Below are 16727 nucleotides of genomic sequence, written 5' to 3' on the forward strand. Positions count from 1 at the left end.
GCGCAGGTAAGCTGCTCTAGCTAATATATCCTACTGTGTGAGGTGAGAGAAAACCTTTCCTACTCACCTACGTTTACGTGGGCTGCTGCAGAGCTCGTCACAGGTCTGATTTAGCGTCTTTGATACACCCGATTATCTAGCCTCGGATTTCCAGACCGGAGAGCGCGCGAAGCGCGCGAACTCTAAACTCTACACGTACTACATGATTTCGGAAGTACTTATCAAAAGCGATGCTAAATGGTAGTCGTAGGATCGTTTTACCTAGATCAACATATCATTTGTAAATGCCATGAGATCTCACGAACAAAGAAGAGACGTCTGCCGTGTTTGCGGTGATATCTTGGTAGACGGTATGAAACGACGACTCTTTGATTCTTCGGCAGACCGCTAGCTAGTCTAACCGCTTGACTAGCGAGACTACCGCTCGACCAGTTGTCAAAGGTGATGGTCTGGCGACGCTGCTGTGCATGTCCTGTCACCGCAAGCTTGAAAATATCGAAGAACTGAAGCTGAAAAAGATGTGTGTGTGTACCAGAGTCTTCATCAGGGCTCTGGCGTGCACTTAGCCGCCCATGAGGATTTCACACGTGCGCAATCGATCAGTGTTAGTGCACTTAGCATAACCAATAACTGCTAAACCGATCAGAATTTGTAACCGACATTTCGGTTGTAAGGAGCTGATTGGCTTAGAAGGCTATTTCCGAAATCATTTAGTCGCGCGTTTTGCGCGCTCTCTGGTCTGGAAGTTCGAGGCTACCGATTATCGTACATACTCCAAAGTGCTCATGTCACAGCGGGACTCTCTTTGTGTGCGCATGACGTTTATGGAATAGTTATCTCTCTGCAGGGAGCTACAAAACTGTAAAAAGCATTGGTGGCTAATGATGCCAATGAATTTTTGGCAGGTGTTAAATAACTATTGGGCTGGCAAGAGGGCCTGGGTAGGAGGCTACATTTGTAGGTGCTTCTGGTTCGTGAGTAACACGTTCAACGGAGTTTTCAGACCGTCTACTGAAACGCGGAGTCCTAACTAGACAATACGTATTTGTTGAAACCCTAGCTGATATGGAAGTAAACATGCAATCTTCCTAGTAGTTTAGATTACGGTTACAGGCCTGGTATAGGTAGTCGTCGTTTTGCGATCGTGATCAAGACAATTGAAATGTACAGTCTAGGTATGCACTCAGTTGCGTTGTAACGACAGTGGTATGGTATTTACTGACATAGAAATTGATATCAGCATACATTGACTATCAACAGTGTTAGATGCAGCACAGTGTAGTAAAGGATTGATTGTAGTATGGGACGTGTGAATAGTTGACTGTAGGTGGCATTCAACTCCTGAAGGTGTTTCTTGGTTGTCAAGTACACACAATCCCTAGCTACAATACAAAAGGATGGGGCGATGGAAGTTCATGAAGCTTTTTCGTCACCGTTTGCTCACTTAAACAAATCGTTCTTAGACTCATCTGTAGTCGGACACAGAAACAATTTTTTAAGGTAGGTCCTAGCATGAAACATTGTCGTGGGAGAAATTTGAGATTTGTGTGTACACACACACACACACACACACACACACACACACACACACAGAGACACACACACACAGAGACACACACACACACACACACACACACACACACACACACACACACACACACACACACACACACACATACCAAGAGCTCGATGGAGAGCCATATAGGACCACACCCCTTTCTGTTGTGTGACCCAGATTAGAAGCCTGGCTACGCTCGGCAATTAATTAGGATGCAAAGTTTGGAAGTTTGGAAGGGGAGTGTGTTGAAAGTGATGTGACAAGTGATATATTGATTATCCGGGTGATCTTTTGTAGTGATCACAATAATAGTACAGTTACGGTTTCTATGATTTCAGCTATGAGCCATAAGAAACGGGACTTTGTAATGGTCACGTGACGTAGCAAATAACTACGGTACGCTCCCAAGTGCTTGCTAGCTTCTTGTCACAACATCTGGTTTGTGTGACTTCCAATTGGAGGGTTGGTCTTGCTAGCGTTGCTTCTTTTTGCACAAAGGGGCGTGGTTATTGAGACTACACTAGTTTGGAATGTACCACGCCTTCTGTGGAGCCAGACACAGAGCAGTACTTTTGTTTAGTTGCACACCACAACTTCAGACGACCAGTATACGCAGCTAATAACGTTCATGACAGCTTTTTACCAAAACAGTCTATTTTGTGTTTACAATTACCTGTCTGTCAGAAATAAACAATGAAAACTTGTTTGCAATGCATAATGATGTTTGGTCAATGCTAAATCAATAGTGTTTCCTACTCACTGCATTATTCTAGAGGAACTTAACATGAAGGGAGTCGTTGTTGGCTGGGACAGTGAGAATTTTTTGTATTATATAGGCACCTGTTCTCACGTAGCCAGACTTGCTCGTCGTTGGCTGTCTGTCTGGTGGGGGGATTGTATGGTATGTATTTTTGATGTCGTTCTGCTCCCCATCTAATGATGGGAACTAATCGCTTACTAATAGGCTGTTGATGACAGATAATGTATGAATGGAGGGATCTAACTACTACACTAGAGCTTCAAACCATCACTAGTAAAATATAGTAAAATATAGAAACCTAATCTTGTATGCCGGTATTAAAACCTTTAATTACCATGGTCAACAGGCATGCCTGCAACTTGAATATTACCAAATCTAGCCAACAGTGACTGTGGAAAATGCCAATTAGCACTAATTAAACACTAAGAAATGTGACAATCTTAGAGTCTCAGCTATGGAGGCTTACTTGAGTTGTGGGATAATAATTGAGCGAGTATGGTGAATGGTCTAGACAAATTGTTTCCTCAGTAGCAGCTTTGGAAGGAGAAAGGTCGAAAGTGTACAGAAATGTTTGATGTCTGACAGTTATTTTGAACACTGAGTCATTGAATAGCCTACATAGTTGGATGCAGCCCACGTAGCACAGCTTTTGTTAGTTGATTGTTGAGTGCATGTTATGCTATCTGTGAACGTTAGAGCTATCACTAAACTGTCAACAATGCCTGTAATCATTAGTTAATCATAATTTGAACTGCAAAGTTTGTTGAATGAGTAATGTTCCATTGACTGTCTTGTGTTGTGTTTCCAGTGGATTGCATTTGGGGTAGTTGGAGTTCATGTAGTGTTGAATGTGGAAATGGCACCAGAACTCGGCAGATTAGTCAAGCAGCTACAATGAGTGGTCAGACGTGTACAGGACCATCGACTGAGATCTGCATAGTCACATCTTGTATGATTACTGTTATTGTGGAAGTCACACTTGTTGCTTTATATGCAGTGTTTGTATGGTGTTTGTAGGTATGGCAACCAATTTAGCTGTTAGTTTAGGAGCAACAGTGACCATGAGTTCAGTCTATGGTTCTGATTATGTTGCTGCAAAGGCTATAGATGGCAATCCAAAAGATGTTACTGGACAGCCACTTGATGGTACTGATTGTGCTGCTACAAAATATTCCTTGAATCCTTGGCTTCGAGTTGACTTGCAAAAGGAATATCTTGTGTCACGTGTTAGAGCTATCCTTTATGATCACAAAGGTCAAAATGTGTATGTCCATGTTGGTAACAACTTAACAAAGGATGGAAATGACAACCACGAGTGTGGAAAGGCTCCATATGACAGCTCTACTGACAAGGATGCAATATGGCGAGATGTTAGCTGCAGTCCACCAGTTTGGGGAAGATACATTAATTTACAGAGAATAGTGACAAGTAACATTCTTCATGTATGTGAGATGGCTTTCAACTATGGTTAGATGATGTTGTGGTGTAGGTAGATGTTGAATGAAGAGTAAAATGTTTTGTTGTTGTAGAGTTGGAGATTGCTATTCTAGACAATAATATGAATATTGAAGGAACGAGTGTGGCAGTTGATGAGAATCAAGATTACTCTAATCCTATTGATTGTGGTGTCAGTCCTGATGTGACCAACTTTACTGCTCTCTTGCAATGGAAACACAACACAACCAATGATGTACCATCGTCAAGTGTACAGACTACTGGTGTATATCAGGTGTATGAGAATGGTGTGCAGCGGCTCTACATCAAGTCAGCCAGTACCTCTGACAGTGGAGTGTATTCATGCCAATATACTGCAACTGATGGCTCTATAGTGTCAAAGTCATTTACATTGAATGTTACTGTGGGTAAGACTGCATACATGTGCATGATAATAGTTAACTGGATGCTTTGAGTTTGTTTGTGGTTTTCAGCTGTGCAATATAGTATTGTAATGACGAGATGTTTGTCTGTCTGCCATATTTTTATGTCTGTCTATCTGTCAGTTTGTTTGTTTGTCTGTATGTTTATTTGTTTGTCCATCCCACTATGTTTGCAATTCTCTCTGGCACCTTTATTCTTATCTGGACCAACATAAACGAGAGGCATTAATCGACTGCTGGGTAGTCATTGCTAGTGTAGTTTTATCTGCAGGGAAATAACTGTGTCACTCTTCTGTTTTTTACTAATGAGTGGAAGTTACTGCCTATGTAATGGTTTACAACATGAGAGTTTTGCACAGCTTTAAACTGCTACTCCTAAACCAACTTCAATACTGTTTCTGACTTTTGTTAGGGGGTGGAATGTTTTTGGAGTTGGAATGTTTTCTCTTTGCTATTGAACTTAATTTAATTAGACCTACTGCTTTATGGACAACACAGTTTTTGGTACTTACAGTTGCACTCATGGTACATGCTTACACAGCAGGTGTCTCATGGCACTAACTAGCTCTAAAAGTGCTTGCACCAAATCTTTACAATATTGCACTGGTTGTGTGGTTTGCAGGTTAATGATTATTACAAGAGCACGAGAATGTTAGCATGCTTCCTTTCCAGAGGTACTCACTGGTAACTGAAGATATGTTTTTACCTTCACTTCTACAGTTATGATTCCTCTAAAGTAACTATTGACTTATTGCTATTGCGAACTTAATTAGATGCCATTTTGCTTGCAAATGCACAACTTGAAAAATTCTACCTAACATTGTACGAAGTAATTATTTCATGTGCCCACAAATTTTGTAACACCACTCAAATTGTCTGTCGTCAAATTTTTGAAATTCAAGATACATGGGACATGGATATTACTGTGTCAACGTCGTATATATATTTTTAGTGAGTCGGGAAGAATGATTGCCTTTACATTGGCCATTGCAGATGTGTAGGTTTCTGTTGTTCGTGTTCCACTAGATCCTGTGATTGCAAACGTGAATTAGACTGTTCTGGTGAAAACTCTGTCTGAATGTTGGCGGTTCGTTATTACTTGTTTGTCCATTGTGGTAGCCACATATGACCAAATGTGAATACTACTCTGTGATTAGACTAATTTGATTGCATTGGAAGGGTGACACAGTTTAAGCAGACACAGATAAATATGTACATATCCACATACATACCACACAAATTGTAAGTACTCAAGCCTTCCTCCTTGCAAATTCACGTGACTTTTAGAAAGTTTTATTTTATATGTCTCATAGCTGACATTACAACTGATTTGGTTGTTTTGTTTGTCTACTGCAAAATTTCCAGTCAAACTTTCCTTTGCTGTGATCGTCAGCATAAGGACAACGCCTGAATATGTCTGTCCCAGTCTTGTTCACACATGGCCAATTCTATACATGGGGTGGTGTCACATGTCAGTTGCAGCAAGTCTTTAATCAGTTACTGCCACTGTCAACAAATGAAGCAAATTGCACTGTTTAAACTAATACAGCATTTTAATTTGCTTTCAATTATCTGAATCGGGTGCTCAATCCAATTCAGACAATCAATTATCCGTTGCTTGCGGTTGTGCAATTGCTATATAACTTAAGTTATGTAGTCTTCAGTTGGGCAGTTGCTAAAATATCATCATTCATCAGCTGTCTTTACGCAATAGTTTGTAATTAATCTTGAAGGTAGCGTATTTGTAGTTAGTGTGTGTGTTGTTTTGCTTTGGAACTAGATAACACGTTTACTTTGCACTAATCTTTGTGTTCCACATTTCCATGCTGGTTTGAGGTGTCGTGAGCAAACTAGCCCCACATAGATCTACATACTAGAAAGCTTTCGATGCCTTGCTCCGTCCCTCAGTTTTACACAGTGTAATCTGCATACTCTGTTAGCCATCTCTTGCTTGATGCCATACTACACTTACTTATCGTCTTCCCACCTCGGTTGAATCAAACGTGTATATTCAGCTGAAACATATTGGAGAACATGTTTTAGGGCAGGATATTCTCCAGTTTCAGTTGAAATTCCAACAAATTGCGTAGTCTCTGGCAACATCAATGACACTGTTTTTCCTGATCTGTTATGTGATCTCACATTTTTGGAACGTCTATTTCCAGTAAGGGGTTAGCATATTCCATCACACTATTAAAGCTCAAGGTCAAACTTATAGCAAAGTGGGAATCTTTCTACCTGCAACACCAGGGTTCACTCATGGACAACTTTAAGTTGTGTTCCCTCCTGCACAATCATTCAGATACATGTAGGTATATATCGAAGTCACCACCACACACAGGAATCAATGACACCAATCAGTGACTCAAAACGTTTTTCTTGAGGTGCTGCAATGTACTCAGGTCAAAACATTATTATTATTAGCTGCCCATGCAGGCAAGTTCATTGGTAGTAAAAGCTAATACGATTCATCTATACAGCTGTTTCTGTTATTCCATTGAATGAAATACATTGTGCTTCACGCAAACAAACACCACGCATAGGGCGGGTCTTTCCAGTAATTTGTATGATCTATGTAGTTGTGTGCAGGACACTTAATTAGCACAGTTTTTATAGGAAGTTCTTCGATTTACTTAATTAAGTGTTATAGTGAGTGTTGAGTTCTTGTTGTGCCATCTGTAGACTCGTCGTTCATTTTATTGCTATTGAAGTAATGATTACAAGACATTGTGTAGTGATAGTTGTAAAGTTGTTGAATGAATAATATTTTATTGACTGTCTTGTGTTGTGTTTCCAGTGGATTGCAGTTGGGGTAGTTGGAGTTCATGTAGTGTTGAATGTGGAAATGGCACCAGAACTCGGCAGATTAGTCAAGCAGCTACAATGAGTCGTCAGACGTGTACAGGACCATCGACTGAGATCTGCATAGTCACATCTTGTATGATTACTGTTATTGTGGAAGTCACACTTGTTGCTCATGTGCAATGTTTATGTGATGTAGGTATGGCAACCAATTTAGCTGTTAGTTTAGGAGCAACAGTGACCATAAGTTCAGTCTATGGTTCTGATTATGTTGCTGCAAAGGCTATAGATGGCAATCCAAAAGATGTTACTGGACAGTCACTTGATGGTACTGATTGTGCTGCTACAAAATATTCCTTGAATCCTTGGCTTCGAGTTGACTTGCAAAAGGAATATCTTGTGTCACGTGTTAGAGCTATCCTTTATGATCACAAAGGTCAAAATGTGTATGTCCATGTTGGTAACAACTTAACAAAGGATGGGAATGACAACCACAATTGTGGAAAGGCTCCATATGATGACTCTACTCACAAGAATGTAATATGGCGAGATGTTAGCTGCAGTCCACCAGTTTGGGGAAGATACATTAATTTACAGAGAATAGTGACAAATCACATTCTTCATGTATGTAGGGTGGCTGTCAACTATGGTTAGATGATGTTGTGGTGTATACGTAGGTGTTGAATGAAGAGTAAAATGTCTTGTTGTTGTAGAGTTGGAGATTACTATTCAAGACAATAATATGAATATTGAAGGAACAAGTGTGGCAGTCGATGAGAATCAAGATTACTCTAATCCTATTGATTGTGGTGTCAGTCCTGATGTGACCAACTTTAATGCTCTCTTGCAATGGAAGCACAACATGACTATTGATGTACCACCTTCAATTGCACAGATTGTGTATGAGAATGGTGTTTCGAAGCTCTACATCAAGTCAGCTAGTGCCTCTTCCAATGGTCTGTATACATGCCAATATACTGCAACTGATGACTCTATAGTGTCAAAGTCATTTACACTGATCGTCAATGGTATAAATACAGGAACGTAGTTGTGTTTAGTGTTGTAAATGTTTTGTCTCTAGTAAACTGTGAATGGAGCTCATGGTCAGATTGTACATCATCATGTAGTTTTGGAACTCATACTCGTACACGAGCACGTCTTAAGCAACACAATGGAATGGACTGTGTGGGGTTGCCAACTGAGAACTGTGACAGCAAACAACCACCATGTAAGGACGGTGGGATTTTTGTGCTTGGTGTGTTATGGAGGTAAAGATGTAGGTTTGTTGATTACAGCAACGAATCCTCAATATTGCAAGGCTATAGAGTCATGATATCATGTCTTTAATTGTATACAATCCTCATCGTAGGACCGTTGGTGTAACGAACTTGCTTATAAGGAAACCGTTACAATAAAGAATCAGAGAGCACGAAGAACAATGTGGCTGCTACATACAGAATTTCTCAATCAATCAATGTTTGCCACGATTAGATCATTCCGTTTGTAGCCATGCAGACACAGTTAGATGGAAGAATCATGTAAGATTGTTTAGCTTCGCATTTCTTGATTGTGAGCAGAGTCCCAGGTGCTTTCATTTGCATGATATGAAGCCTTGATATAGCAAAGGAGCCTTAGGCTCTAAGGGTCTCTTGGAATTTGAGTGTCAAGGTTCCACCATAACGCAGTATAACTTCAAACCACCATGAAGTGGCACAAGTAAAGCTAATAATAAAGGCAGAAATATGTATACAAACACAGTTGCAATAAAATGCATTGACTTTTTCATCATAAAATTGTGCAATACGGTCTTTGGGCTGTACACTATGTCACAATTAATGGCCAGATATACGTACGGGTTGTACAGTAACCGATATAGCAGTGGCGACAAATCGTTGCCCAAGAGCTCGGGACAACCAAACATATGTCCAGGCAACAACTGTGGTTGCCCAGGGACAACTAGCTGACAGCTACCCTACCTACCAGCTTGACTTTTCCTTCCTAAGCAAGCATGCCTTCATTGTTATATCACGGGTGTTAACTAGCAGCGTAGTTTAGAGAGGTACTTTAAGTAAAGGGACCTTGGTTAGTAAACTTACTTATAGATAAGTCTACCGTTTTGCAGACCTACTGAGAGCATTTAGGTGTCATAGATGACAGATCAGATATCTGTGTGTTCTTTCCTAATTAATTACTGGCAGGTTGGGCGTGACCTGTAGTGTCAAGACCATGCTACTTCTTCCTGTTAGTTATGCTTGTGCTTGCATGCTTGCTTGTAACATAGAAGTACTCAAATCTGAAAATTGCAGACAAGCATTTTATCTTTATTTTGGTTACTCTATTCTTTAATTAAGACAATGGCTGCAAATCCTAAAATTATGATGGGCAGGATTTCAGCTATTGTTGCAGAGTCCTGTTTATCTTTACCCTTCTGATGGTCCTGCAAATCATTTGCCCGTCTGTGTCCAAGGAAATGAAAACTGTCAGTTTAGAGTGGCAAGTCTGCTTCTCACAGGTTGTCTGTTTGTCTGTCTGTCTGTCTGTCTGTTTAATCTTCATATATTTTTATACATCAAAGCTAATACATGTGAAATTAAAGTAACAGTGTCACAACTACAACAACAGATTACACAAAGACATAACAAGTAGAACTACAAACAAAAGGCTGGATCGATTCTGTCATCATCTCTTGGTCTTCTTTGGATTCTGGTGTTTCTATTTTTTCTGACTTGCTTATCTTGTACTTAGCTGTAGAGTCTGCCTTTTGTTTGTAGTTCTGCTTGTTATGTATTTGTGTAATCTCTCTCTCTCTCTGTCTGTCGATACATACATTTTTCGTATTTTGACTTAGGATGCAATAGCAAATGGCTAACTACGTTTGACCTATGACAATAAAAGCAAGAGAAAACAGCTAAATACAATATATATTTAACTACTAATTGGTTAAAAGGGATCATGCGATCCCTTTTCTATGGAACGTCTATAAGTCTGTCTGTTTGTGTGTCTGTCAATACATATATTTCGTATACAAGACTAATAATTATTACACTTACAATATGCTAAAAATCAGCAAGTTGTAAGACAAATTGGACTCAAGAGGTCTCTAACTATCTAAGAGTCAATCAGCTGACAATAAGCTAACAGAGTTACGAATAGCATCGACTGAGTCACCACTACACTGGACACCGCTCATCTTCTGCAGTAACACTCTTGCATTGCATTGCTGCATCACAATCGAGTCGTCCAGTAATTTTTGAACTTGTCTTGTCTGCACTCAGTCGTCTGTCTGTCTGTCGACCTGTCTGCATTTTTGTCTGTCTGCCTGTCACTGCATCTTCTATACATCAAAGTTAATACATCAATGTTAATACACGTGATAAAATGTAAAAGAGTTATGTGCACTGTTTGTCTGTCAGACACAGTCTATTTGTTTGTTAGCTGTATTTTGCTTGTCTGTAAATACATATATATTTTCATAAATAATTATAGCACCGTAGCAATAGTGATTATGGATTTAGTTTATGGGCTACCAGAGTAATGACCGGGCAACTAAAAATTTTACGTATGGTTGCCGGGGACAACTTAGAGATGAAGCAATTTGTCGTACACTGTATAGTACACTGGCTCAGAAACTACGTGCTATTGGGATGGTCTCTTACATGATGGCATTTACACATGTAGTGTAATTGATCCATGTCATCATTATCACAGAGTTGAACGTGTTGTGTTGTACTAATGTCTGTTACTGTTTTATCTATTAAAGTTTATGATATGATTGCAGGTGCACCAACAGCTGAGCAGATTACAGAAGTTTCTTTTGATGAGTCGTCAGTGCAAGAGTTAAGTTGCTCAGCTTCACAGTATTCTGGTCTGAGTGGAGACATTACATTTGGATGGTACAGAGAAGAGAATGGAGTTGATTCAGCTATTGTATTAGACTCTCGAGTAACAAAGTCGTTGAATAATGATGGTGTGGGCAAATTTACTGGGAAATTGAAATTTGGATCTGTGAAGCGTTCAGATAGAGGAATAATCAAGTGCAGGGCTTTTAACAAGTATGGTGCTAGTGATATGTCTTCAGCTACTTCAGTTGATGTCAAATGTGAGTTGCTTTGGTAACATTTTATGGTGCATTGCTAAGAGTGACGTGTTGTTAGATGCTCCTGAATTTGTTGAAATTATACCACCCAATCCAGTGGGTGTGAAAGGACAAAGTATCACATTAAACTGTTCTGCTGGTGGTAATCCCTCTCCAGATTATGAATGGAGAGGAGGCAAGAGTGCAACAGGATCTACTCTGGAATTAACATCACTTGAATTTAAGGATGAAGGGACATACACATGTGTTGCTAATAACATTATTGAGGCTGGTGGTAGGTCCACTATTGCATCAGTACAGTTGACAATTGAAGGTAACGTTCTTTTAGTGGTTTAGCTGTTTAAATTTGTGGTCATTTGGTTAACTATATGTGGTGTGTTTTAGGTCCTCCACAGAGATGTGTTGTGTTGTCAGTTGAAAGCTATAATGACTCTGAAGTGAATGTCACAGTCAACTGTCCCGAAAATGGAAACTCAAGTGTAACTGAATATCGCATAGAATATCAGTTGGATAGTGGCACCGGCAACATGCAGTGGGAACAAAGAGAATTCAGTGCTAGTGATCCTCATCCGTTTGTTGTTGTTGGTCTCAGTCCATTTACAAAGTACAGATTTAGAGCAACAGCAAGCAACAGGCATGGCTATGAACCTGGAAGTTTGGCATCTGTTAATGTGGTGCCTGTGACTACTGCTGAAGGCTGTAAAGTTTTTCTAATTTAAGGGGTTTAATTATGTATTGTGATTGTGTGATTTGCTGTATTTATTAGATCCCAGTTCTCCTAATTCAGTGAGTTTATCAGGAAATGCTTCTGCTCACTGGTTTGTTGTGTCTTGGTCACCTCCTAGTACACCTAATGGTGTTCCTCGCTATTACTTTGTTCACTACAAACCAATTGGTGTTCGTCAAGTGAGAGATGTGGATGGGTACAAGAGACTGAATGTAACAACCACTTTGGCCAATTTGACAATGCTCACTCCATTTACACAATACATTGTTGAGGTGGTAGCAGTGAACGTTCGGTCTCATGATGGTAAGGTGTTGGAAGGACAAAGAAGTACTGCCATTGTTGCCAACACATCAGAAGATGGTAAGTTTCTATCATGATTTGGCTTGGTATATTTATTTTGAAAATATAGGTATGCAGGCAGAAGTATATTACAGTAACGACAAGTATGTTCTTTGTTATATTTATTGCTAGTTGATTAGCACAGCTATCTGTCAGAGTTGCCTTTATTGTAGTAAAGATCAGCAAATACATTTGTTTGATTGTCTGGTAATGCATGTTAGTAGTGGTTACTTGTTGCTCATTAGGTTACTTAAGTAGCTTTCTGGCAGCATAGATAGTCCAATTATTGGGATGTAAAGCAGTTTGAAGGCAATGGATGTTTTCATTTGCAAAATCTTCGTTGAAAAGTAGCGTTGCATAATTGTAGCCAGGGTAGGCATGTAGGTATGGTTTGTAGAAGATTTGTATAAGCAGCAATAGTGTACAGTACATGTTTGACAAACAAACTTGTACTACACAACAGCAGACAACCTGTAAATGCTTTTCGTCTATCTGGTGTTGTCATGCAATTGATATGAAAGGAGAATGTCTAATTCATCATGATCTATTTGAAAATTGGTTGGCTACCTGTTGAGCCTCAGTCCTTTGGTTGGTCACATTGTATTATGTACACCAGTTTATTCTAGAGCATTAGAACTGTATGTTTTCTCTAAAGAGATTAAAATTCTGACGTAGTTGACAGTGAGGAAAAGTGATGGCAGATTACAGGTTTTTGGCTTTAGTATTTATGAAAGGGTAACATTTACTTTCAATATTTAGTATAGCTTTAATTTATTATTACTGGTTTCTCTTGATATAGCACCGAATCCACCTCAGAATTTGAGAAATTCAAGTGTGACAGCAAGTTCAATTATTCTACAATGGGACAGGCCTATTAGCTTTAATGGGGCTTTTCAGTACTACACTGTAAGCAAAGTTGTGTGTGAGTAGATGCACAAATTCATGTGCATACATGCTCATGACTGCAATTGATTGTTTAAACTTTACTGTGCAGGTTTACAACAGTATTGGTGATCATGATGCTCCGTACAGCAAGAGTCCCGACCTTGAGAGTCGTGAAAACTTATACACTTTGGCGGGCCTCAAACCATATACTGTTTACAAAATATATGTGACAGTAACGAATAACGCAAAGTCTAATCCAGAAAGTTTTCGTAGTAACATGATTACAGTACGCACACTGGCATTAAGTAAGTTGTTATTAAATTAGCAGATAGCACTTGGTACTATGTATTGGTTGTCTTTGTATATCCAGCACCAACTCCACCTCAGCGTGTGAGAAATTCAAGTGTGACGTCAAATTCAGTTTCTATTCAGTGGGATTCTCTCTTGAACTCAAATGACATCATTCACTTTTACACAGTTAGTAGACAGGCATGTTTAGTTTATATATTTACTGTTTGTACCTTTGATGTTTGTGTGTAGGTTTACTATAGCATTGATCGATCACAGTATGACACGTCTTCTGACATTCCCATTAGTCAAAATACATACACGTTGATGAATCTTAGTCCATACACAACATACTTCATATACATGTCAGTTACAAACAATGCCAGCTTCAAACCAGAAAGTTTGCGTAGCAACGTTATTCAAGTGCAAACTCTTCGGTCTTCTCCACTTAAACCAGATAAACCATTAGCTGGTGACACAAGATCATCGGCAACAACTATAGCATTGGTGCCTCCAAGTGTTGTTGATGATTCCAATGGTCCAATAAAGTGCTGCTATACGTTTTAAGCAAATTGCACGTGAGACTCTAATCTGACTGGTTGTCTATAGGTATGTTGATTTTATTGTGCACGAGGATGTGACTGGATCTGGTGGTGATGAGGCAGATAATATGCCGCCTGTTATTAAACCATATGACAAGAGTAGGATCTGGTATGTGGCAGCTCGATATGAATATGATTACTACAAGAAGAACATAGGCGGACGTCAGTTTGTAATTGGAAATGGCTCAGTGGTGTCTGCTGGAGGTATAGAGTACACAAATGGACCACTACAGCCAGGGCAGTCATATCTGGTTTATATCCGCGTCATTGGGATTGGAGATGATGGGGTATGTACTGGTTAATATTTATTGTAATTTACTAATTAGTTTGCAATTTTCTTGTGCATAATAGGTGCAGGAGTTCTCATCAGTCAGTAAGGCTACAAGTGAGACAATTATTATACTGTATACATACTAGTTATAGATGTTAAGCTGTATTTGGTTATTGATTAGGTTAAATTGCACGTAATTTTATTTGTTTGTATGTAGGGTACACAACTGCATCTGCAAAGAATGCGTCATCATCTGGAGGATCATCAAATTCTGTGCTGATCATTGCAGTTGCTGTTACACTAAGTGTCATCATTTTTGTGCTAATCATCATACTTTTTGTTTTTCTGAGGTGAAATATTTAAGTTACAAATATTTGTAATATTTAACTTCTAAGCTAACATGTGTGACATGCAGGAAGAATTACAGGTGCACTATACATAGAAATGAGATGAAATCAGAGGCTATAAGATATGATACCGTCATTAGCAATTCTAAAGCAACATCTGGAACAAGAGAACGTTTGAAGAAAAGCAATGAGATAATGACAGTTAATAGCTTATACACTACTACAGGTGAGAATATTGACATGACGTGAAATTCCAAACTCTGTACATAATGTACAACTTATCAAGATTTTGCTCATTTATGGCATTGTTTTTCCATAACTGTTTTCCTATTTTTGTTAAACATGTGTACATATAGAACGACAGACTCTAATATAAGACTGTGGTTATCAGCATGCAGTTAGTGAAAGTATACAAATTAGTCGTTGTTATCCTCTCAATCATGAAGAGCATTCATATGTCTAATTGCTTGTGTGAATCTATGGGGCTATAGACAATACATTAGTCGTATCTTAAAACTGAGGCAACATCTCATGTCTAGTTAGTCTGGTAGAAGGACTTCATGTCTTTCAGGGTTTAATAATTTGCAGTCAGAGATATAACAGGTCGTTACTACAGCTAGTAATGTTTTGTGATAGAACACTAGCTACAAGATTTAGTGGCCATACGTGACTACACAATTTTGACTAGGGTGTATCGTAAGGTGCAAAATGCAAGGAGTGAGAATTGGCTCTGAAAGCTCTATTAACCAGAGTAAGGCATATACAATTTTAAGATTTATTGATTTACATGCATGTCTTGTATGTGTCACTGAATCAAAGATTCATATAACTATATGGACACTCAAGTGTAGTACTGACCTGTATCAGAGAATTACTTTATGATATTGTGGATAAGTACATCAGATTTGCTCTTACAGGTGCAGGCAGCAGTGCTGAATCACGTGCATATGAAGAGGTTGGAAGCGCCGCAGGTCAGCACAACAGGATACACGAGGAACCATTGTATGAGAGTATCGATGGCGAATCGGCACTTTAATCTCAATGTAGTAATTGAGAGAACTCTCTGGTAATGAACTGTGGCCATGGCTTGTTTAGGTTTAGATCAAATGCATTTGATAGTGTTTGTGTTCTGACTCTATGTTTGATCTGGTCATTAATTGTTAGTGTGTTTGTAGCTACGTATTTCCGCGCATTTAGCTGCAGGGCTCTTATTAGAACCTTTGGTTCTATGTGCCTTTGTACGTGTGGTTGAGGAATAGAGTATAGAAGCCATGGAATTCCCTAGAGGATATTGCAGACAAAGGACGACATTATATACTGTTATACAGTTGATAAAAGTCTGAAGCATGTGCGGCTGCATGCATGATGCATGAGGTCAGTTCCTACTAATTAACACGTCAGTTTTTTAAATTCATACTATTTATTTGACTTTCTATATATATGAAGATCTATTTACTGCAAATCAGTGCTAATTTGCTTTTTCAAAAGTGGCAGCTGGTAGAGTGACGGAAGTATACTAGAAGAAGAATGAACTTGCATCCAATACTGTGTCAACTCAATGTGTTGGGATGTGTGGCAGCCTTCAGTGCGGCATTAAAAAGTTGCCATGCAGCTTGTTCATTCACAGTTAGTTCTCACATCATCATCTATTTTAGAAACCAACTTATGTATAGAATGTAGCATATTGCGGACGCAATTAACGTCTACTGAATTGTATATCTTTGTCAGTAATTACTATCTCATTGCACTTAAAACACCTGGTGCAAAACTACTATACGTTCATCAAGACATAATAACAAATACAATAAGTTATTAATCAACTATTAAAATGACATAAGACATTAAAGTACGTACAGTATATTACATGCATGATAATCTGTAATCAACACACTGTGTCAATTTCAGCTGTGTTAGAGGTGTTTGCAGCAAAATATATGCGAAAGATGAGGCAATTAGGTTTTTCTCTGCTTTATCTCACTCCTGACACCATGTATAGTCCCGCACTACATATCGTAGAGCAGTGCAGCTTTGGCAATGTCAGAATGAAACGACGAGTTTCAATATGATAGAGCTTATATATTGTATACGTAATGGACATATTTAACTTAATTAATTGGACCGCCTTGATCAAACGCCATTGCCTTTGATTTGTATTAATAATTGTCGACATGGGAA

At 39.0% G+C, this 16727-nt stretch overlaps 2 protein-coding genes across 2 annotated transcripts; both read left to right on the forward strand.

Moving 5' to 3' along the window:
• The first annotated feature begins 3337 nt into the window (after positions 1-3337).
• On the forward strand, positions 3338-13899 carry LOC134185385 (contactin-2-like). The gene is made up of 14 exons (XM_062653166.1): positions 3338-3785; positions 3848-4180; positions 7197-7646; positions 7711-8025; positions 8079-8265; positions 10706-10713; positions 10758-11096; positions 11152-11406; positions 11478-11792; positions 11860-12180; positions 12959-13065; positions 13154-13349; positions 13415-13521; positions 13585-13899. The coding sequence occupies exons 1-14, from the start codon at positions 3338-3340 to the stop codon at positions 13897-13899; spliced, it is 3696 nt and encodes a 1231-aa protein (XP_062509150.1).
• Positions 13900-13999: 100 nt separating this feature from the next.
• Positions 14000-15848, forward strand: LOC134186197 (uncharacterized). Its single transcript, XM_062654114.1, has 5 exons — positions 14000-14221; positions 14286-14319; positions 14423-14555; positions 14621-14778; positions 15470-15848. Exons 1-5 carry the CDS (start codon positions 14003-14005, stop codon positions 15586-15588), a joined length of 663 nt encoding a protein of 220 aa, XP_062510098.1. The 5' UTR covers positions 14000-14002; the 3' UTR covers positions 15589-15848.
• Positions 15849-16727: the final 879 nt, after the last annotated feature.

Source organism: Corticium candelabrum, chromosome 10 (assembly GCF_963422355.1).
Source record: "Corticium candelabrum chromosome 10, ooCorCand1.1, whole genome shotgun sequence".
Lineage (NCBI taxonomy): Eukaryota > Metazoa > Porifera > Homoscleromorpha > Homosclerophorida > Plakinidae > Corticium > Corticium candelabrum.

Excerpts from the sequence above, each read along its gene's own strand:
- LOC134186197 (XM_062654114.1), top strand. The coding sequence starts at position 14,003 with ATGCCGCCTGTTATTAAACCATATGACAAGAGTAGGATCTGGTATGTG. Across the intron at positions 14,556-14,620 it reads ATACTTTTTGTTTTTCTGAG|GAAGAATTACAGGTGCACTA; the intron begins GTGAAATATTTA and ends TGTGACATGCAG. Across the intron at positions 14,779-15,469 it reads TAGCTTATACACTACTACAG|GTGCAGGCAGCAGTGCTGAA; the intron begins GTGAGAATATTG and ends TTGCTCTTACAG.
- LOC134185385 (XM_062653166.1), top strand. The coding sequence starts at position 3,338 with ATGGCAACCAATTTAGCTGTTAGTTTAGGAGCAACAGTGACCATGAGT. Across the intron at positions 4,181-7,196 it reads TACATTGAATGTTACTGTGG|GTATGGCAACCAATTTAGCT; the intron begins GTAAGACTGCAT and ends TATGTGATGTAG. Across the intron at positions 13,350-13,414 it reads AGTACGCACACTGGCATTAA|CACCAACTCCACCTCAGCGT; the intron begins GTAAGTTGTTAT and ends TTGTATATCCAG.